Below are 24770 nucleotides of genomic sequence, written 5' to 3'. Positions count from 1 at the left end.
GCCGGATTTCTCAGCAGGAATGCTAAGTGAAATCAATGTCTTAGATTTCCAGGCTGAGCTTGGAGGTCACAGCCACTCTATCATTTCTCAGCATTATCCCTTCTCTTTCTCTCGCTCACTCTCTGAGCCTCCAACTGGCACACAGCAGATTGAAAACAGCATGCATCACAGGGCTCACGCTGCACAATTTTACAGCCTTTTGGAGCCCCCTTCCTTTCCTTTTGGCCCACCTTTTTTTTTTTTTTTTTTTTTTTTGCAATTTGCAAATAAGTTTTGTTTGCGTCCTACAGAACTGCAAGCCAAAGGCACGGGAACACCTACAAATATGAAAAAGCAATAAAACACAAGGGAGAACAGAGCCAGTCTTGACAGCTGCCAGTAAGATGGTTACGCTTGATGTTACCGGTAGATATAGCAGGCCTTCTAATTCCACAGTTGCCACAAAATAAATACTGTGTCCCCTTAGATCTCATCAGACATTCTGCTTGTGCACAAGAGATCCAAAACCAACACTGGGATTTTAAGTGTAGTGGCTCTCGCAAGCTGCTAGCCACACACAAAAAATCCCTTATAAAATGCACAAAAATCTCTTGTTAACCGCAGACATGACTTTTTGGAAAAAAAACCCAAAACTATCATCGAGCACTGCATGGCTTTGTGATTCCTTGCTCTACAGTATATAAAAGAAGAGGCCAAGCCAAGGATAAACTTCAGGAAGTCAGAAAGTCTACACTGAGAAGAAAGAAATCGTAGACCCAGAGCTTGATTCATTAACACAACAGCTACTGGTTCCACACCATCTATTTTATTCTTCGAACAAGTATCTCACTGAGCTGACAATGGTATTATTTATTTGTCTGGTTATTTTTAATCTGTGCTGTTTTACTGTTAGGGTAAAAACAAGACACTACTGTCAATTCAAGGAATCTTTTCTGACATGATAAAGGACATGTACAGCATGCTAGAGGACACTAACAAAAAGAAAGGACATGTTTTTATCAAGCTCTTGCTGTCACCAAATGGGACTGCTTTTTCCCTGCATTCCTTAGCTAAATTCGTCCTAGTTGTTTTGCAACACCTAGGATGTGCCATTCAATTTTGACCCGTTACTTTTGCTCAGCTGTGGCACACGCTGAGCTCATCTTCTTCCACTGGACATATTCTGTGTCTTTTTTCTAGGTATAACTAGTCACACACTGGCAGCGTTATGCAGATGTAACTACAAGCTGCTAGCTTGACCTCTTAAATGAGTACAGACCTAATCGCCCAGCTATGACCAAGATTACTCATCAGAGCCCATCACTTGATGGACAGATTCCAGCCCTATTCTATGACACAAGAGACATTGCTTTGGAGATTTGTTCCACCACAAACTCCCACTGAACCCCAGGACAGGATCTGGCCACAGATGAGATGCTCCACCACTTTCCACCTCTCGCTGACACACTGCTAACCTGACTCCAGTTTAGTGTTCTGAAAGGAAACAACAGTTGTGTGCTGGAACAGAAGCTGGTCACCTCAGCCTGCTACTTGCTACTGAAGATGGAAGAAACAGCACTGTGACAGCTAGGACACTGCAAGGGAACCCACGGGATCTCAGCTGAGGTGGTGTCTGTTACTGACATCGTATATGAATGGTGGTTTGGTATTACTGTGCTGAGGGTCCTCCCACCGGAAGAATGGCACTATGGATATCCTCCTATTTCAGGAAGCCATCCTGACAACAAAGCTGCCTGCAACTGAGAGGCACACAGATACCCTTCAGAAAAAAAACACATGCAAGTACCCACATTGTCAGAAATACAATGCTGCAGGGCCTGGTACAGTACCTTGCTTTTGGGTGGAGGGCTGTTTGTGCTCTTGTCTGTGTGGATGCTGGTAGGGGATACAGCAGCACCAAGGTTACCCTGGGGTATGCCAGGTATCTTGCCTCCTGGAGACACTTGCATCGCAGCAAGTTGGGCAGCATACAACTGCTGTAAAAACAAACAAACAAAAAAGGTGGGGCGGGGGGGGGGGGGAGACAGAGGAGAGATATCATCAATAAATAAGTAATTTTCCCAAAATGTCTCCTACTGCAGCTTATATATTTTCCTTCTGATGGGTTTTTTTTTATTTAGCACATTGGTATATTTCAAGACAAGAACTGTCATCTCAACTTTTGTGACTCATTCCTCAGGGGATGAATGACAGACGTCACCATGAGAAATGTCCCAGCTTCCCTGTGTGTCCAGGGATTCAAAACAAGGAACAAAAGCTAATCTTCATGGTTTGCCTGAGCCACTGAGCAATCTTTCCTTTCCTGAGATCAACAGCATCTCCATCGATGACATGCATAGACCCCTGTAAAATTCACATGATGTTTGATACAATGGTCTCTGTGCTACCATTTTAGGTTTCTTTCTCTTACTTGCCATGTTTGCCTTGTTTGCACAGGCTGTAAGGTGTTTGGGACAGGGAATGTCAAAATTTTGTTTAGCACTCACTGGGGGAGTCCACTCTCAGTTGTGTTCTGGGGAAACACTACAGTCAATGTAACTATATACATATTGATGGTAATCTACTGTCCATTAGCAACTAGAAGCTCCAATTAAGACTAAGAACCTTTTCCGTGATACATGCAAAGCAGATACACAGTGGGAATGTTTTTCTCTTCAAAACTAAACCAGTAAGGAACTTTTAAACACATATTTGATTATTAGCATGTGAATACTTATAACCACAGTCATCTGTTTAAAGTTAAGCACTACAGTAAGAGTTTAAAGGACAGAGGTCAAAAGCAGAGAGAAAACAGGCAAACTGGCAGTGCCTGGAAGCTCCCCTGACCTCCAAATAAAAAGTGGAGAAAATAAACATGGTGGGCAGGAGAAGCAGCAATTGTGGCTGCTTTGTGAATAGAGAGGAATTCAGGTGAAGCCAAATGGAAGTCAGATGCCTGAGAGAGCAGGTAATGTAGTAACACAGGCTTTCCCTCCTTGGTCACAGTATCAGTTTCAAAGACTCATACTATGTATTATTTGTGCTGTGCAGTGCATGTGTAATGTGTAACACTGAATGATGGTGCTCTCTGCTTGCAGGTGCTAACAGAGCTTCTGAGATGCAATGTGACTAGGGATGCAGGAACATGGGAAGTGGATGTGAAAAAACAAGGGGGCTTCGATATGACTAGTCTAAGTCTTGTTAGTGGTGCTCTGTTGTTTTGCTGTTGTTTTTCAGTTAATTGTATATGCTGATAAAAGCACAAAAGTCAGATTGGAGGGCACAAAGAAATGCTAACCCAAACCAGCAAGTTTGAAAGAGGAAAATGAGGATTCATTACAGGATTATTTCACATGGAGCTATGCAAAAGGTAGAGAGACATTGCTAATGTGAGTTCAGAGTACGTATGCCCTGTAGCCAACACTTAGCTTGATCAAATGGGCCAGATTTACTGCTCTTGAATCTTGGACAACCCTGGACATTGTCCTGTGGTTCCCTATACAAACTCGTCCCTTCACGGGTGCACAATCCTAGCCCTTTCACACAATTAAAAGTAACCCATTTCTGCTTTTTTAGGTGTAATCAGGCACCAAGTTCTTACTTATTTCTTTTTCACTCTTTCTATTCTTTTCAGACTTTCTATTCTTCTCAGTTTTGAATCCTTTTCATTTCTTTTTTCTACTTTCATCACTGCTTGTTCCTTATTTTTCTGTACTTCTTAATCACCATTTATCCATCCCTTTCTGTTTAGTCTCCCCCTCTTTCCCTATCATCCATTCATTCATCCATTCTCTCCTTGCCTCTTCCTCAAATTTATTTATTCATTTATTCTATGTGTTACCCCCAGTGAGTCTGAGCCAAATAGATGAAAATCAACTACAGATAAAAGTCATCAAAAACAATCCAGCCACAAATCAGTCACGGATTCAAATGCATGTATTTATCAGTTGAAGATCATATCCATTCATTCTTTCAAAAGAAGACTAAATCCAGCAGGGAGAAAGGAACAAGGGTCTGTGTGAACCAGAGAAGAACTGCAGCAGGCAGCTGAAGGAAAACCAAGCCAGCTTTATGTATGAATTAATGTATCAGAAGGGCAACATTTGTTTAAGAAATAGGATACATGACTAGGGAACAGCTCAAACATAATTGGACTCTGGTGATGACAGAGCAGATCTAGGGAAAGCTTTTCCTTTTCTTTTGCTCCCCATTGAACAAAATGACAAATTGAGGCAACTACGGAAAAAAGACAAAAGAAAGTCAAATGGCCATTGAGAAGGAAAGGTTCAAGCTTGCTGCTAATCTATAGATTAGATATCAGACAATATGTCTAGTCCACAAGAAAAGGTAAAAATAACATAGTCAGTTTGGACACTCAGCAGTCCTGAACCAACTGGAGATCACTGACAGGCCATACAGGGAGCAGCCTGTTGAGGACTGAGCCTCCAGGAAATTTCTGTGAGCCTTTGGTGACGACTTTTCAAACAGAACCCTTACCCTGAAAAGAGAGGGAAATCTCTACCTCGAACATAGCTCTCAACCTTCTGTTGAGCTCCAAAGAGTGAATCACAAGAACTAAACTATACGAAACACATGCACAACATGGTGTCCAAGAATCTGTACCATCTTACACCAGTTCAGTGGTCACTGAGAAATGTGTTGGAAGCCATGGTTACTCCTTACAGTATTGTCATCAACCACCTTTTTGACAGTGCATGCAAAGCAGACGATGACTAAATAAGCATGGGGAATGAATTTCCCTATGCAACAGCCCAGAAGAAAGCCGTATTTTTAGGTGATAAATGGAATATACAGAATTTTAAATGCATGCCTTATTCTCAGTTCAGGGACAGAGATACCTCAAGAGAGAGAAGTGCACAGTATAGCGTGGCGTAATCTAGAAGGAGGGGTGGAAGAAAACCCATAAAGCCTTCATTCATGTTTTGTACTAACTTCTGTCCTCCTGTTATCAGATTCAACATCTCACCTCTATTTAACTCATTTTGAGAATTAAAAACAAACATTAAATCAAGTTTTATAAGAGGTCCCTTGTTAGAGTACCCTCTTAAAAAGTCCCTTCCTGCAACAAAACCCAACTATTCTACTGAAAAGCAACATCAGGACCTGCTCTAAAGTGAAAAGCATGTAACTTAAGAAATTGCAAGGGTCTGAATCCTATTTAAGCTCCTATATTCCCCCCCCCCCCCCCCAATTTAAAAAAATGGACAGAAATATACGCAGCACATTTCTTAGACTGTCAACATTTTTGAGCTTTGGCATTATTAAACTGGTCTGTTCAATATTTAGTTGTTCTAGGACATCATGACTTTTAGCTTATACCCAAGGAAAGGGCAATGGTGTGACCAAGTGCTGTGAATCAAGATGGCTAAATGACAACTTATGCATTAATTTCATAGACAAACTGAATTCCAACAAAAGAACATTTCTACCCCTGCTTCCCCAACAGAGTTTCAGATTTTGGAGCACTGTATGAATTGGTCTCTCTTGAAACATTCAACCATCATCTAAAATGCCCCCTTATACTTTTCACAATAATGAAACCAAGACCTCAAAAAGTGTAATGAAAATGATGTTATTCTGTATCACTGGTGTAATACACTGTTCTTGCGCCTCTTAATTTGTACCCCAAAGAGAGACTCCTGAAGCCACTTCTGCTACCTTCAGCTCAATCTCAAATTCTAGCACTCAAGGAGGTAATTTTGCTGCACTACAACTCATACAGGACTTTCAACCTATAGGGTCTTGACTGGTTTATTGTGACCAAGGCATTCAGTTGAAATCAGTGAAGCACTACTGCTTTAGACAAGTTTATTTTTGCTATACATAATAAATAATATAAGGATAATATTCTGAATTTAATAAGATCATAGAATCATAGAATCATTTAGGTTGGAAAAGACCTTTAAGGTCATCCAGTAAGATAGATAATACTTCTTCAAGAAGGCAGAATCGGGCTTCTGCAAAAGCAATTAAAAAGTAACATCTATTGTTTGTTTATAACTAGATAACTATGTTTCAGCTCCCCTGCCCATGTGCAATATTGCATGCCTTGTTAATGTTTTCTCATTAACCTCTTATGAAAATCTGTATGGAAGCAAAATCATCAGAACAAAAGCACAATGTGATACTCTTCAAAATGAGCAGGAGGTATAGTTATTTTTTTAATGTTGCCCCTCTGTTCTTAAGCTACTGAACAAAAATTTCCCCTTCTCCCTAGGTCACCACCTAAACCATTTACAATTCTTCCAATATATTAAGCAGAAATATTCATCTTAACTCTCCAAATGGACTAGCTCTAACAGCTCTTGGCTTGATGACTCTGCAGTACATCAATAGCAAAGCCTTAAGGTTAGACCGGCTTTGAAAACTTTCTCCTTGGGTGCTGTTGTTACATGTTAACAATGCTCATTACTGCTTTGAGGGTACACTAAAAATGAATTCTTGTTCTATTAATAAAGAAAATGAGAATGAGATTTAATAGCAATTTTAAAAAGGGTTGAACAAAGTGTTAGCAATTACATAGGCAGAGATAGTTGATTCAAGCACCTATAGGCATTTGGATTACAGTATTATTTCTTATTAAAATATTTTTATTAGTGAACAGTAGAGATTAAGACCAGAGAGAGAGAGAGAGAGAGAGGTGGCAAGGTGGTACGGGAAACCCAACCAGTTACTGCAATAAATTTGTTTCTGATATAAATAGTTTTTCAGTGGAGTTACCACAGCGATGAATTTACAAACCACTGTGCTTAAATGTTTGAACTGTTGACTGATGCAACACTTCAGTTTCTTTGTCATTCTGAGACCCATCATTAAAAATATACACATGAATGGCCCTGTTCTTTGATTTTTGCATAATCTGGGGGGAAAATGGTATAAATTGAGATTCTCGCATTCAGAATACATGAATTTCATTTTCCTTATCTCAAATTTTATGCTTATATAAGGCATGCAAAGTGTTTGATTACAGCAGAAAAATAATTTTGGATCTGTTCAGGTGGTTTTTTTAATTGAAAAAAAAGGACACAAGAAATTAGAAAGAAAAAGAAATTCACTTAAAACAAACATTTGACATATATCCTACTGTAAGATAGGTTTTTAAAGGTAGTGGCAACATAGATAAAAAGTTAACTATAGAAATGAGAATTAAAGCTGTACTCATTAGCGATTGGTAGCAATGCTTTCTAGATTTTCTATGAAAAAAGTTCTTCATTTAGCTCTTCGTTACATATCTGAAAGGTACAAATGCCAGATTTTCATCTTTTCTGTATCTGAGTTTCCTTCAAAGATTGCTAGTCAAACATTTCAAAGGGACACGCTAATTTGTACATTCAAAACTTCAGCAAAGGCTTTAAAGCGCCATTTGTTTGTACCAACTGGAAGATTTTCAGAAAACAAAAAGTGAACACAAATTCAATAAGCTCCTTTAAAACCTTGCCCAAAGAACGCATTGCAAGGTGAATTTTACTCAGCTTCAGTGCTTGAGGCTTCCAGCTTTCACTTTGGGCTAATTTCAGGTAAGAACAATATAGCTTGAGATCCTGAGATGCACTTATTTTGGTTTATTTTGGGCTTATTTTATTTTACTCTGTTCTTTAGAGTTCTGAACAGAGTTGGATAATTATTACTGTTCTACCTACCATACGTCTGTATCACACCCATTTCTTAAAAGAAATTGCCCTGGCTCCCAGTGCTGAGGTATCTGTATGTCCCACAGAGACTCATTCTGGCAGGGGACCTTGCCTGAACTAGTGTTTCCTTTATTCACCAAGTGAAAAATAGCAAGCTGGATGAATTTTCCCCAAAACTGTGGACCACACAGAGACTAGAGAAGATACACTAACCGTTGAAAAGCTACACTGTTCTTTCCTGTGGCCACAGAAACCAGCTAACTTCCTTTGAAAACTCCCACCCTAGCTTTGCTCTGTATTTAGCCTACGGGAGGAAGACAGGTAAGTAAGTAAATCATGAATCAAGGAACAATAATAAATATTTTAAAGTTAAAACTGGGCAAACTAATAGATAAGTAATAGACTACTTTTAATCAGAGAGCATTGGTAACACTTGGAGGAACTGCCTAGAGGAATGGTGGATTTTGACTCTTGATGTTTCATTCAAGATCAGATGTGTTTCAGGAAGATGAAGTTTAAACAAAGAGTTTATTATGCCCGATTTTACATCTTGTTTTGTCAGACTAGACAATCTAAGTCTCTCTAGCCTTAAAAAACCTGAGACTTAGAAAGAAACATGAAGAAAAACAAGTTCTCATTAGAAAAACTGTAAAGCATTCACAAACAGAACAAGGCTTCATTTATACACTTCTTGCATGCAAGTTACAAGCACAGCCTTGTAACCACCATCTCTCTCATATTAGAAAAACATTACTTTTAGAATCAGTAACCACAAGTCTCCATAAAATATGATTCTGGTAGCTGATCTCTAGGGTTCCAGGCCCGCAGCCCTTATTCCTGAGAATAATCTCACTGTAGTCAACAGGACTGCTTTGCCTGTGCCAGGCTGAATGCACCAGTTCTTTTCTCATTTGGAACTTCCATGGGATAACCAACTGGGGATCCTTCACATCCAGAAACAAGGCTGGAGTCCAGCTCACTGAAAAACTGAATGAGCTTTAAGTCTGCATTTGAAGTAATAAAGACTTCTATCATTGCTGCAGTACATTCAAAACAATGCTTGCTTTGCTGGTAAAACAGTGGATAAAGTAAAAAATGTAAGTACAATTTATGGTAGCTCTGAGTTTTGTTAGAAACTAATGTAATTTCAATGGATAGGACAATCATTTTAGCTAAAGTACAACTATGTTTGCATTTATAGTAGCTTCTATGGGAAAGACCCTAACCATTACACTCTACAAATGTCAAGAAATTCAGTTTTCCTTGAAAAGCAGTCTTTAATTCTGTCAATGGATAAATGCTATTCAAATATTAGCAAGGTGAGAATCAGCACCCATGACATTAACTGACCGTTCCTGGTGACACAGGAAGACTGTAGGAAACTCCTGATTAGAGCCTAGACCTCATGGCTCCTTTGTCCTATGCCTTAACAAGAAGACAATCCTACAGGATGTAATTGTAGGAACTTATCAATAGACACTTCCTATCACAGGCTAATAAGATCTGTTAGTTACTGTGATAAAATATCATTGTAAACTGTGTGTTTAAGATTGCCTGCTCTTTACAAATGAAGAGTTTTTAACTGGAAAACTGCCCAAGTGGCCTACATATTCATACATACCATGTTCACACCATATGACAGTAATTGAAATAGAGTGACTATATGGAATGCATATTGGAGAGGAAACTTGATAATGTCTTCTGGAAAAAGCTTGTTGGATGAAATGTTGCAGATGAACAGCGTCCCCTTCAAGAAAAGTAATTAATATTGTACATATTTTAAAAAATATATAATCTGGCAACAATTTATTCCTACAGTTTGTTGTGCAGCACCAGAATATAACGTATTCTTGCCGCCATTACTATTATTTATTTTTATGCCAACATAACTTCTTTGTTAGAAAAAAATGTAAAAGAATTGCTTTAAAGTAAGGACATACTTTTGACAGCATACTCCTTAAGGAGCATACATTAAGATGGGCAGTGGTAATGTGGAAAACCAACAAACAACAGGGATGTGTAACTTAAGAAGAAGGGGCATTTGTTTTGTAAACTGCATTCCCTGTATCACTGGCTAGTCTGTAATGAAGAATAGAGCTGGCTATTCTGTAATGAAGATGAAGTGTTTGTATGAAGGTTCCACCGGGAGACTTCTGTCCCAGTACAGCTTTTCCAAATTAGGAACTTGAAGTCAGTGAAGTGGCCCAGACATTATACTCTTGTAGGAAAAAAACTCACTACTGCCTATTTGTTTACGACAAGTATGTTTCCCAAGAGCTTATTTTTTGATATATCCAGATTTTTGGCAACTAACTCAGAGCACCTGAGTCCAGTAAGTGTAATTTCCCATTTGAGAGAACAAAATTCTATGAGTGGCCATTTGACAAAATACTTATTTCGTATTACATTGCTTTACTTGACTGGTACTGTATATAATCATTCATTGTTATCCATTAAGTGACTAGAGTAGTTAATAAGCAAACACTGCCGGCAGAATTACTGTAAATAAGGTTCTATATATTTCAGATTGCTGAGCTATAATTAAGGCATTTCACTATTTTATACACATCTCCTTAAGCGACTCTTTCTCCAGTTTTTATTTATAGATTTTCTGTTTGCATTTTAAGTTGTTGTATTCAACAGCGAATTAAGTCAAGAAAACTCTGTGCCTGCTTTAGGACTGATACTGAATTAATTACTTCAAATCCGAATACTCTGTTTCTCCTGAAGTTAAGTGCAGAGCTCCTGGTAGAAAGACTAAGGTCTACTGCATTTCTTACTTTGAGGACACAGATTTGCTCACTTGAATGCTGATATGGTATCAGGTTCTTCTATCTTGGTGATTGTAAGATTCCTCAGTGACTTGTCCCTCCTTTTCTTCAGGAATAAAGTAGTGAAATAGGTAATTCGCAGTACATGTGGACCACAGCACTCAGCCCTGCTCTTTTGGGACAAGCTGTGATAAGAAGTGTCCTAAAATACTGAAGTCCCTCCTTAAAGGCAGCAGAAGGATGATAATCACCTACCAGAAGCAACAGTGTCATACTACCAAATTATAGTGTGTGGGAGGGGACAAGTTTAAACAACAAAATAAGCTGAAAAATTTTCACTTGGATATTTTTCCCAGTATATTTCCTGAAGTCCCCCCATGGCTATATCTTCATGCGTTAATTATGATATCAAACAGTGAAATGAGAAACATATTCTTTCTACTCTGTTTCCCTCTTGACATTAAGAATATTTCTGAACCTGGAGTACCATGCAGTTATATCTGTTGTCCTTGGAAGTATAAATTAACATTGTTCCTCGGTTACTTGACATGTACAGGAGCTTGGTAACATCTACTCAGCTCTTTCAAAAGCTTAATTTGCTCTTTGAACTGAATTGTGTTATGTGGTCAAAGGGTCTGGATAAGGCAGAGGAGACAGAGAGTGATGAACTCATAAGCAACTTTCAACAGAGCTCACTTTCACAGGTGCAGAGAGCCACAGCTACTCTCTTCCAGTTTGGGTAGAGACGAAAGAATGTGACGTTTGTGCCTTAAAGGGGAACTAAGGACTGCATTTGAGCTGCTTCCCTTGTGCCAAGCCTCCCTGAAAAGAGCACATAAAGGAGGAAGTATGGGTAGAAGAATAATATTGAAAGGGAGGGACTGGAGATGGATAGACCATCCAAGCTGAAGAAAATGTACTTATTCCAAGAGCTAAACTAAAACAAATTGATTCCTAGAACAGTCCTGAAGAAAATTTTTCCCCTTCCCTTTTTCCTTAGCAGGGAGCACTAATAGGATGCAACATTCAGCTGCAGCAGTTATTTTATTTTATTTTTGGAAGTGGAGAAAGCAGAGCACAGTTATTATTTTGGGGGAGAAGAACGTCAGCCCTGCGGTGCTAGCTTTCCCGTTTAAGGGTTTCTGTACTGCAGAAAACTTGCAAGTAAGTCCTATTAGAGTTCCGCAGGAATCTGTTTACCTTTAATGTAATTTTTGTTCACATTCATTGCCTTCCATGCTCATTACCAAAGTCCTCCAGAAAGCTGGCAACCTCATCCTATGGGATGAGAAGTCATGGTATCAACACAGGGCACCACTTCACCTTCCCAGCAGCACATTGTGATCCCTTTCCATAAGAGCAGAATACATGACAAGAACTGTGGAAAGCTCCAGCTCGCATGCACTTTTCCTTTGGCTTTAACCCACACGGACTCCCCTCTTCTAAAACAGAGTGTTCGTGTTCTAGGTATTACTAAAGACAAAGCTTGCAGAAAAGGTCAATCAAACTTACTAGACCTGTAGGGAAACTAATTCCAACCAAGCACACAGAAATTGGCCTAACTTTGATCGAGAACATTTTGAGCCTCACTGAATCAGAGCAAATCTGGTTTGTTTCAAACCAGAAACCAGCTGAGTTTCACTCTGATCAGATTCCTCCTAATGTTCTCAACAGTGAGTTCTATTCACTTTAAACTCACAGAAGTGCCTAACTTCAAACTAGCCCTGTTGCTATAAGCTGGATAACTTAGATGCTTAGAAAAACAAATGCATGTTTGTTGAACTGGGATGCCTGAGGTTAGGAGATGACAGGGTACAAAGAGTGTGTGGAGAAGAAAGCCATTATTTGTTAACAAAATTGCTGAGGAGAGCTGAGACAGTACAAAAGCACTGAATTAATTTCATTATTTTGGAGTGTGCTACATTATATAAAAGTCCACCTTTAACAAAATGAAGTAGTAGAAACAACTCAATAGCTGTTCAATCTTTTTACTCTTTGATTTTTACAATAAAAATGGGTGTGGTCTGTAAAACTCCCCCTCCAATGGAGCCCATAAAACTCCAGAGAGCCTGCAACCTCTGCGAAGCTTTGGCAAACTTCTCAGGAAATAACATAAGAAGCTGTTTTCTGGTTCATCTCATTATTTCCATGCTTACACTGATGTAATGGGAAGAGTGACATTTTGCATATTCCATTAGGACACGTACAGAAGTTTAATTCTTAATTCTTAGAGACTTTGTTCCCCTAAAAGTGGTCTCTGAAAACATCTGAAATCCCTCAGGATTCAGTTTCTGACTCTCACTACAATGAAACCGCAAACGCTAAGGTCCAATGACACTGCATGGTCAGACTTCAGCCCACGCATGAGAAGCCTTAAATCTAGCCTGAAACTCAGGCCAATATGCCTCTTTTAGCACATGCTGTACTCAAGGTTTAAGAAGCTGTAGGCACAATAACATGATTGAAGGTCGAAGGGAATTACATCTTAAAACTTTTGTGTTCCTCACATGCTATGCGTCACCCAAGCACAAGAAGAGCTTATGTGATGAACTTCAGAACTTTATATTCAGCTAAGAGGAATATGATGGTTGCTTCTAGTTTTACCAGTCCATATGGATGAGAAAGAGCTGCTGGAGCCTCATGTTCGTGTATGAAGTGTGAGCTTTCTACTTCTTAGTATCAAACTGACCAAGGGAAATGCAAGCTTCTCCATATTTCTCCACTGCCACCCTTCCATCCTGATGAAAGCTGTTAAGTCCCAGACTCTTCCAGCATATCTGGGTTACACTATGGAAGCGTCCTCTCTCTCCTTCAACTCTACAGCACTTTGCTCTTACATCTGGAGGGGGCAAATGCAGAAATGCCTATCTGTAAACTCCTGTTTTTCAGGCAAAAAGGTTGCCATTCATTGGCAACAGGGCTGTAACCTCTAACTCTCCTCTTAAAGGATCCAACATAGCCACGTATTCTACAACCAGTGATGTGTACTATATTAACACTACTTAACTAGTAACAAGCTCTATAATCCATGAGTACATCTGATCCATCCATGACTATTTATTAAAGTTGATTTTCACAATTTGAGGTGCTGAGTAAATTTTTAAAAAAACCAACCAACCAAACAAAAAAGACATAAAAACCATAGACTCCTGAGTGAAAATGGTGCTTTTCAAAAATTGTCCCCTTCACACAAATTTTTAGTATGGAATTTTTTGTAACATAAAGGTGGATCTTCTTGTCCAAAACCATTAAATACTGAAATTACTGTGCATGCTTAGGAGACGTTTTTCAATTGTTAATAATGTGGCTGGGTTATAGAAAGAGCTAATCTGTATTTTAAATTGTTCATCTCTAAATTTGGATTAGGGGGGAAAAACCAGCAACTTTTATGTTTTAGAAAGCAGTACCAAAACACTAAACTCTTCTCAATTCCAAACAACAGCCAAAACTGATGTAAAATCAAATTTTAAATTGCTTCTGGGTGATCAGTTGTCTATAAAGCAGAAGGGGTGGGAGTACCAAAGAGCTTGCAATGGAAATACCGAGAAGGTCTTAACTGTAGTCACACTAACAAGAGCCACTATCATGAAGTAATAACATTATCCAGAAATTTTTGTTCATTACCTCATTCCTAATGCCATCTCATTTCACTTGAGTTACTTGGGTCTGATGATGGGGTTAACGAGCGAGGAGGTGTTTGAGTGGGTGTGAATTAGGGGCGCTGCTAAAATAGAAGCTATTTTAACAGTTCTGTGTTTAATATAGTTTGAAGCTCTGTAATTTTTTTTCAGGTAAAATACTCACATGTTCCAAGGCTAACACTGACTTTGGCAGAGCGCAGATAATACCTAAACACATTCATATTACACAGAGTATTACAGAAGGACTCGTGCTTCTATTTCTTTTCTCTCTCCATCATTCTACCCACAAGTCTAACACAGGAGGAATGCTAACACTTTGATTTTCTGCGTTCAGAAGTTTTCCTCAAAAATTTGGATATTTACAGTGACCATGACAGAAAACATCACTGATAGCTTCTCTCCCCCCATGCCTGTACTCTAGAAGCCATCTTCACATACTGCACAACAATCCATTACAATATGTTGTAACATCTGCCTCCTCATATGATGTGCGACCTATTTGATTGACCCTTTTTATGCTGCTCCAAGATTGGCTGTTCGCTAGAGTGGGAGGGTGAATGGTACTCATTGCTTCTTCAGTTAGCAACTGGTAAATGTATCTCCATTTCAGGAAAGACTGGGAATGTCAAGCAGGGATCCTCCTCGCTTCTCTCTGTATAGCAATGATCCACTCCATACAGTGCCTTCCTTTATCGCTAATTACGTGTCACATTTCAATCCAGAACAGGGAAGGTCTCTTGTGGGCCCTCCCATCTATCGCTAACATATTAAAACTTTCTGCCAATTAAATTTTTCCATGACAAGTATTAACATTACCCAATGTTTGTGACTCCAGCGTGGGAAGCATGAATAATGCAAGAAACAGTACAGTCCTCCATTACGCAGGGACACATCTTGTTTTTGCCAAAGTCAGCAACTGTAAAGTAGCTCTCAACTTCTCCAGTTAATATCATGGCATAATACAGGCTTTTGGTCAAAGTGATCATATTCACAACAGAAGGAGCATCTAAGGTAACATAAAAGCACTTGCCGATATTGCAGGCATTAAATACAATCTTTATTCTCACCATCCATCTTTCCATCATGTATTTAATAACACTGACATACATCAGGACCACTGTTGATTGTCCAAAGTAATCTGGCATGAAATGGAATGAATATGGTTATGAAAACGTAGCGAAGCAATGCACTGACCAGCACAACGGGATACCTCCTCTTCCCAAGGACAAAAAACTCAACTGATGCAGGGAAGCTACACGTATTTGGCGGTTAAAAAGTTGTCTACACTGACTCCAACCCAGTGTCTTTCACAAATTCCAGGAGAAATATAAAACCAGTTGGCCTTGAGGCTCCATGTCCCACTGACAGTCACAGAAATATTCTGATTTTATTGTCCACTGTTACTTGCTTACTAACTGGAATTGCCTGGGCAAATGGAAAAGGAAACTGAACCACAGCAGAAAAGTACATGCAGTGGGGGTAAGTGGAATCCAGGAATCCACCTGACTAGGCCTGAGCTAATCACCCTCAGCTCCCTTTATAAAAATCAGAATAGAACCTGCAACTTTAGGTCAGAAGAATTATACATGTTAGGTATCCATGGCTAAAGATGATTCTCATCCCACCATCCTGCGTACAAACCAGGAAAAAAACTAGCTAGTCTGTGCTCAGCATGTCTATATCATTTTTTTAAATTTTGTGTTAGCAGCTGAATTTTTTAAAGTGAAATATATCTGTCCTCCCTGAAGCTCATGAAAAATACACATTTCCTTTTTTCTTGTTACACAAGTAAGATGGAAAGTTACTTTGTCTTCCTCAAAGCTGTACAACTGGTAAGGCATGCAGCTACATTTTCAGCACAGAACATGTGGGAAAGGGCATATAACTCCCCCAAAGTTGCCTGCAAATTACTTTGGACTTGTGTAGAGAACATATATGTTAACATAAAGTAGAGTGTGAACCCAAGGAAAATGAAGACAAACACTGACAGCTGGCCAATCTTGCCCTTCTTTACTGTGTTTGCCTCAAATATAGTATGTTTGTAAGAATGTGTGAAATACTTCTGAAAATAACAGTTATACTCCATTTAGTTTTAACAAGCAAAGGAACATACAATTTACAATCCTCTTCAGAAGGATCTGATTTACTAAAATTCATGGAGAGACATCAGCAAATTCCCAGGAGGACTTAGATACCTAACTTATTCAGTATCTTGCAAATTTTGGAACACGCGTGTTTCATTCTGATTTTTTTCTCATATGTCCAAGGTTACACTGATTTTATATGATTTCTTTTTAAATTTTATCTTCAATTTAGTGTTCCAAAAAGAATCAGACCAATGCTTATACTATACATGATATCGTTCTTCCAGCAGTAGGGTGTTACCACATTTCAGAAGGACACCGACCACCAACTACAATTTCTTTGTCCAAACGAGAGAGGATGTAGGAGAGGGAATCTTTGCTGCCTGCATCCCAGTGACGACTGGCAGACAGCCTCTCTCATCCTCCTCTTCGGGAATTTTGAGAAGGAGATTCACACCATTAGGATACAACAGACATATGCTGCACGGCTCATCCCCAATTAAGTAAGACCACTTATGATAAGACAGATCTTTGTCTTTCAAATATATGCCTATTATGCAACTCTGAGTCCTGTCCCCAGTATTTAATATACTGCAAACATAGGAAGAATCCACTGGAGCTTCCCATTGCAGAAGTAAGAACTATGACTGGACGACAACAGTCATCCTGAAAGGCCTTTTGCTTCAATTTACTGTGTGGGAGGATTATACCGATTTTAATGAGCTTAGGATAAGTAACGTCCTAGAGGACGTACATCACAGATTTTCTCATAAGATCGAATATATCTTACCTTCCAGTATTGTTTATAATTAGTGCCATTGTCCAAATTGTTTCCCTTAGAATCATTGTTCTTATAGATGATACCTATCAGTGTCATCACTGACAGCTTTTGACCCTCCTTGAAAGTAAAGCATTGTATAAACTGTAAATTGTTTTGACTAACAAGACTGGTAACAAGTAAGAAATGTTCAGGGACAGTATAATGTGTACTAGCAGGATTACATGGCATTGGCAGACATGGGGGGAATCGCTTGTTTTAGACTTCCACAGTTAACTGTAAGCTCTTTAAATTGAATTGCCATTTCTGCAGTAGCAGAAACAAGCAATCGCAAAGATGGTATCTATTCTCATTGGCCGAGAAGAAATCTAAGAAGTTGTCAGCGGTATTATCCTTTCTCCCTCTCCCCCCTGTTCGTCTTCCATATTCCGATGGCTGTTTATGAGCTCAGCTGTCATTCTTTGCACCAGGGAAAGATAGATGGGACACACCAACCCCAACCTAAGTGACCTTTGGATGTGACAAGATTTTTAGGTCAGTCCCGCTAAATGGAAGCCTTGGTGTATCGAGGCTCGCCTCAGGGTGAAATTTCCAGTGAATTTATTATCTCCCAATGCCCTTTGGACTGCTTCCCACCATCAAACACCATGGCAGCACTCGGAACAGGAAGAAATACATTAACTGGAATCTGATCGTTTTAAAAGGTTACAGCTGCCCAAATATAATTTAATTTCATACTTGCCCTTTGAGGGTTTGGTGTATATTTTCATTTTATGACTGCAAATGATAAAGCTCTTAAGATTCCAGGCAATAAAAAGGAAAAGGGGGGAGAAAGTATTTTAAGGGTTAGAAGTCTATTCAGTTCATAGTCAATGAGCAAGGTGACAAATCAGCTTTTTTTTCAATCTAACATTTCCTCATTTTTTTAATATTCATTTCTTTCTACATTTGACGGTGAACAATACCTTTTATTGAAATCAAACCTGTAATGCCACCCAGTGTGATACAAAAGAAACATTTGATGTGCAAGCACCTACTTGTCCTACATCCATTAAGGACCTGATTCAGAGCAGCAATTAATGTGAAGTGAAATGAAGTTATCTGAATGAACTGATGCCAAAAAAAAAAAAAAAAAAATCAGTCAGACTTAAGAAAACGCTTAAATGTAAGAATAATACTTTGAGTTTTAACTGGGTAGGCCATGGCTCATTTTAGAATCTCTTCTTCTCTATCTTCTTGTGTCTGAGCTCAGGTCGTGTACAAGTTCACCTACCCATGCCCACACAGTATGATAAAAATCAGGATACCCAACACTGCTTTTGGGGCAGCATTCAATTTGGTTAGAGTCCCATACCTGTGCAATAATGAAATTCTAAAGCACGAGTATATGGGATATGACATCCTAGTACATAACACAGAATACTGGGAAATAATGCTCATTCTCTCTTTTTCCCACTTGAAGTGAAAGCAAGCACTGTGCACTGAAATACAAGCTACCACACAAATGTGAGCTTGGCCAGCTTGGACTAGAGGTAGGAAATGCTGAGTACTCATGTCTTTCACTGTATCCAATGAAAACTGAGTTACCGAATGAACACCAGCTCACCATCAAAGATTCTGATACAATTTTGATGACTGTTTCCTTTCCATGAAACAAATCACGGGAAAAATAAAACAGCTGTGGAAAGGAGGAAGGATTAAGTGTGAATGTTGCATATCCTATTTTCAAAGCCACCGTAAGAAATTAATTATTGCTGGGCTCCCAAATCCCTTTAGGCCTCTTTAAAAATCTTACCCAAACATACATTGATATATACCATCCGAATTACTTTCACCACCAGTATATCAGACTGGAGTACAGCAAGAAGCAAGGCAGCCATGATAACAGGAATGGGATGAGTAGGGTTGATTGGTCTAAAAGGAACTATATTCCAAGGCAGCTATTGGTGACGCAGCAGGAGTTAAATGTAAGCTATACCTGCATGACATACTGCTTACCCTAAACGTCAATAAGCCCTGAGTTTGTAAAGTAAATATTGGAATATTGAACAAATACCAATGCAGAACTACTGTGGATAAAGTAAGAGAGATTCAAGGGCAGTTTAACCTACTACAAAATGCACCACACCTATTAGTGTTTCTATCATGAATTTTCTAATTTTCAAAAGTTCAAAGTTTAACAGTAAAATCAACATCAGAGATAAAATAGGACTTCAGCCACATTGTTTTGCCAAATTCAGCTAGATCCATTTGGTTCCCGTAATGAAATAAATATGCTGCTGTATTCTATGGTAATGGCCCAAAACACTTTAATAACACTATCACAAGCTGTAATGTTTTGGTGCATTAACAGAGAACACACTGTTATAATTTGTAAAGAGTGTTTTGAGCCATGAAAGGGAAAAGAAAAATTACGAAAAGGAAAAGGAAAGGCTTTGCTACCAGATGCTGTTTTCACACTCCAGCGTGGAGAGAAGTGCAACCTGCAGAGTGGACACTTCACCTTCCAAAGGGCAGAGAGCTGCTGGCCTTGCTGCCCAGGTAGGTTGGGGGACAGCCAGCCTTCCCCAAACACGGGAGGAACATGGGGATGCTGCTTTTCGGGCCCCTGAGTGCATCAGGTGGAGGGATGGGTGCCACCTCTTGTGGCACCCCACATCTCTGAGGGCTTAACCTCATTGCCTTGCACGCAAACTGGCAGTCCCAAGCCCCTTTGGGAGATGCAGATATTGTACCTATAGGAAGGAGCTGAAAAAAGCCACCCCGCAGTCCCCAAAGACAATTTGACTCCCTCAATATGCCACAAACAGATTGCCCCTGTCAGCTGCTGCTGGTGCAGTATGTGGCACAGCTGCGGTTACTAAACCAAACTACCGCTTGCAATACGGCTAGAGGATTCTGCTGTAGTGCAAATTTTTGAGAGAGCAATCACTCTAAACAGCAAGATGCAGAGGTGCAACTATAGCTGGAAAACGCTTTTAAAAATCTCAGTTTCCACTAATGTGAGAGCATTTGAAACTTTCTTATTGCTTTCCTGTTGTATTGATAATCACAGGATACCGATTTCAATGCTTCTCCCATCTTAAAAACACACGACTTTTAAAAATTATTTCATTTATTGTATACATGCTTTTTACTTTGTTTTTTAGTTTGTTTCATTTATATGTTTGTCCATTCAGGAAAGACAACTCAAGAAAGACAACAACAACTTGCTGATGGCCCTGCTCTCTGTAATTCTAGAGTTTGTCAGTCTCTGAGATAGATGACTTAGCAGACTTTCTGGTCAGGTAAGTTAACTGTGATGTGACTGCTCTCTGTGGCTAAGGGGTTACGGGATGTGAATCCAGTAGTCTGCAATACTTTTCTCCTTAGCTATCTAATGAATGGACAGGAACAGAAACAGACCATTGGTAAAAATGACAAATAATTCAGTTCTGCAAAGTGAAAGGGATACTTAGAAGCTAGTCTAGGAATTACTGAAATTCAAGAGACCAGCAGAGCTCATGCAGGTTACAAACATAAAAGCTAGTCTTGAGGACCACTAAGAGCTACAGGTACTGTTGCCTCCAGATTTTCTTTTTCAGACTAATCTTACAAAATCCACTGGATTGGAAAGCAGGAAGAACCTCTGAAAGGACAAAAGGAATTTGAGGAAACTGGGCCTAGGTATTGGGGAAATAATTGCACTCTGACTTAACTCAGGAACAGGCTTATGCTATCCAGGCAAAACAGAATAATTAAGTTTAACACTCTGAAAGTTACATCTCCAGATACTATGGTGTCTTCTATTGAGCTAAGTTCAATTGATGACTTTGGAAAAAAAACAAACAGAACAAGCATCCCGACCTCAGACCTTTGCTGTCTAATGCTTAGATCTATAGTCTACAGTAACTAGGTATTCCACAGTTTCAAACTGTGCCTAATACTAGCTTCCATTCTTAGAATATGTTAAAATATCCTGGCTGGTAACAGTTAACCCTGGCAACGAATCAGACATAAGAAAAACAGGATGGGAATACGAGCACAAGAACTTTGAATGGCTTGCGCTGTTCTTGTTGTATGCAATTTGTATCACTGGCCAGTGACACTCTCCCCGTGTACACGTTTACTATGCTGTTTGTTTATTTCTATCCCGTTCTGCCTTGTCAACTGGAAATGACCTAAAACTTTGGAGAAAAAAGAACCATCATAAACAAGACTGTAGTAAGAAATAAGACATAAATCAAAATTCTTACATGCTCATATATCAGGCCGATCTGCATCTAACAACAACTCATGTCATATGACCTAGGTATGACAAAGCTAGCAAGACTTCAAGGGAGATTTTCTTATGTTAACTTTGGGGATGCATAAAATGTAGTCATTTGATTTGTAGACCTAAAGGAGTGAGTGAGTGCCAGTAAGTAGTTAGTTTTGTGTAAGTCAGCTTTTCTCACTGTTGTTATTTGTTATTTGTAGCATTGTTCTGCAAGCTCTGAAGAGTGTGCATGTTAGTGATTTGCAGTTTTCCTGTGTGTTTGTCTGTCACAACGTTCTTCTGAGGCACTGTAAATATACGCTATTGGCAGAGCTCAGCATGAAGACAATGAATTCCAAAAATATCCAGAAAAATCCACTGGTCTGACTGCAGCTTTCATGTTTTATAGGAGGCTCATAACAACCCCCATTTTATGGTTTCAGAGCAAGTGCCCCCGCAGCCAGCCAAGACCCACTCGGTGTGGTGTGGTGTGGTGTCATGTCATGCCCCGTCCCCCGTCCCCCCCCATCCCCGGGCCGTTTGCTCAGGATTATACAATCTTATTTGCATGATTATATAATCTTCTTTTCAGCAACATCCCTCTGAAAAGAGCAAACAACATAATAGGAAAACCAGTAGCGTAAGCCAACTATTTCAAAACCCAGTGTCTGGAATGTGCAAAGGGCACAAAGCAGGAAAAAAACAACAACAAAAAAAATGTTTTTTTGGTGTTGTCACCAGATTTTGTTTTACACAGACCTTTCCAGGGAGAATTAATTCCAAATGAACGTAAGCCATGAAACACCGTGTTCTGTGAAACACAAACACTTTACAGGTTTGCTCTGTTGCCAATGTAGGGAGGGAGGCACCGTTTCGGTTATCTCAAGGTGTATGAACAAAGGTGGCGATTTTCTTCTTTCTCAACAGAAGCTACTTCAAGGCAGTGTAAGACACTTCTCAAATGTTTTTTCCTCCTCTGGTTTCAGACTCTGGCAGTCAGGTGTTGCCATTGCTGCTATTTTGACACTGGTTTTGTCTTGCAGCTGGTTGAACTCATAACATGGACATCATTCCAACCATCCAAAGTCCCAGTTATATCGCCCAGAAGAATAAACAAAGTCTTAGCTGATATATATGCCTGCACTCCTCGAGTTTTTTCTTCTTTCATACACTTCAGACTTTGTCCTAGACAGGACGTTGTGTAAGTGAAGACTGTCATATTCCAATCTGCAAACAAGCTCTTGTGCTGGCTGCTAAAACTACTTATGATGTCAGTTACTTCAGCAATATTCATCTAAAATTAATGCCTTATAAATAATCAAGGAGTAATCTGCTTCCGTCTGTCAGGCTAACCCCAAAAAGAAAGAAGTGTAACATTTTTGCGAGAGAAAAGAAATTAAGGATGACCTGACCTCGCAAGTATGCTTGCCAGACAGTTACGCACTCTTTCTTGCATGACCTATTTTTCCCTGCTCACACCGCAGAGACGTTTCAAACAAATGGCCAGTAATTTAGACTGCTTGAAACACAGAGGGTTGCCACCCAAACAAGACAGTTGGGCATCTTAATGGCTTTGTCAGTTTTCCAAAAATTTTTAGTGACTTGTTATCTCTTTTCAAGTTGAAATAGAGCTCTGTTTATCTAGTCCATAAAGGACAATGGCAAATGTCGTGCTTTTCCAGAAATTAGTGTACTGGGTATGGATCATGGCCTAATATTTTGTTGAGTATCACAGTGTGTGAATGGCCCCTATGAAGAAGTATACCGAGTACATACACCTAGTATACCTGGTGTTTTAGTTACAACACAAACTAACATAAGGAGTAACTTATAGCTAAAGAAACTATAGCTTAAGTAAGCCTTCCTATAGCCTAAGTTCCAATGCTGGAATACTTTCAACCTGCTTTTGAAAGATGCTCAAAACTGTTGCCTATTAAATTCCTGTGATATTTAGAGAACATCTGTTTCTACCACTAGAATCAGATTCTGTACCAGTTATGAAGATCCACATCACCTGTAGTATGAACTATTCAATACCTGTCATTTTCAACCTTTTTGGTTTGAGAACTCCACAACCTTCTTAGTTGAGACAAAGACCAATGTATCATGATACAAAAGCCTATCTACAACAGGTTAACTTTTCTGAGTCACCTTTCAGACCCATTAAAAGTATTTAATGGGCCCCTAGCAGAAAATCACTGAATTATACTATTACGAGATATCTAAGGTCACTAAAAGAAAAAGGCACAGAAACGGTCATTGTTTGCTAATTCAAAGAAGTCAAGAAGATAAGAGAAAACTTGAGAGAGAAAGACAAAGGAAAATGGAAAGCAACACAAGAGATGAGGAGAAAGAAAAGTAGAATAAATGTGTGCACATGGAAGACAAGGCGAATGACTGGGTTTCTTCATGCTGGGTCTTATATGTAAAGAGACAACAATATGAAGCTGAAGGCTGGCAAATATGAAATAACATGGCAAAGACACTGCTTGTGCTATTTCCATTGTCCAAATGTAAAACGCCTTCTGGGAACCCGGGGGGATGGGGGGAGGAGGAGTAATAGCTGTATAAGCATCTTGTAACAGGTTCTTCCTAAAGGGGATTTCTTGAAAACTGCTAGGCTCTGATGCTAGCCCATATGGGCTCAGGAAAGTCAGAGAAAACGCTGGCTGCACTTTTTCCAGGCTATTTGCATATGTTCTTTAGTATGCAGAATGTCTCTGTATGTAATTGAATTGTTGTTTTTGCCTCTATTAATACATATGCAAATGAGTCACTACTGCAGCTGTGCTGTATTAATCATATGTGTGCTTCTGTCTGTCTGCCCTGCAGGCTCAGGGTCGGAGGGAGGGGGAAGAGGGAATTCAGTCTCTTTAACCTACAAGAAAACTCACTCATGCAGACAGAGGTCTGCTAGCAAACAGCAGGCCTGACTTACAACTGGAAGAAAGATAGGCTGGTCATTTTTCAGTCTTTTTCATTTTTCATCGATATGGATGGAATCTGAAAGTTATGCAGAAAGGACTGTTAATCTAGATAAAATGAGTATGCTACCACTGCTAATTCTTTCCCCTGGAGGGCTGGGGAGGGAGTTATAATCTGACAACCCACAGAGTAGCCATGGTATTGTTTTACCACGTGTATTTACTGCCTGTAAATGTCCACTGTGCATATGTTCAGACACTCACAGTGCTCAATAAAATACAAAGCATTTATATATAGTCTGTCATAATGATTGTCTTTTGTAAATTGATTGGATTCTGATAAAATGATGTGGTCAAGCTTTTCTTTCAAATCTATTTTGATAGAATATATTGAGGTTACCCGTAACACCGTATAAGATTGTATCAAAGGCAAGTATGGACTATTTAGACACCAACTACAAAGCACATTTACCCACCATGAACAAGATTTATTTGAGCTGGTATGTTCTGTGGTCCATGCTTTTACACAACCTATCACAATCTCTAGGTCTCGGCACGTATCTGGAAAGTGAGGAATAGTTGCATCCTGGTGGTGTGAGGCTTGCTTTTGAGTTAACTGGGAGGAACTTTTTCTGTTTAAAAACATAGGGATTACTGAGAAATGCTCTTGGCAATCAATAGCTCCTCACCCCACACCTTATTTA

The 24770-nt window shown here is 39.3% G+C and overlaps 1 protein-coding gene across 8 annotated transcripts in view; it reads right to left on the bottom strand.

Moving 5' to 3' along the window:
• Positions 1-24770, bottom strand: part of SOX5 (SRY-box transcription factor 5) — a 293400-nt gene that overhangs the window by 53282 nt on the left and 215348 nt on the right. For all 8 annotated transcript variants that reach the window (XM_075709827.1, XM_075709845.1, XM_075709835.1 and 5 more), the window contains one exon: positions 1830-1976. In XM_075709827.1, coding sequence (XP_075565942.1) covers positions 1830-1976 — 147 coding nt within the window. The remainder of the gene's footprint in view (positions 1-1829; positions 1977-24770) is intronic.

Source organism: Pelecanus crispus, chromosome 1, assembly GCF_030463565.1.
Source record: "Pelecanus crispus isolate bPelCri1 chromosome 1, bPelCri1.pri, whole genome shotgun sequence".
NCBI lineage: Eukaryota > Metazoa > Chordata > Aves > Pelecaniformes > Pelecanidae > Pelecanus > Pelecanus crispus.
Note: the sequence above shows the minus strand (reverse complement) of the source record. Positions and strands in the feature narration are given on the sequence as shown.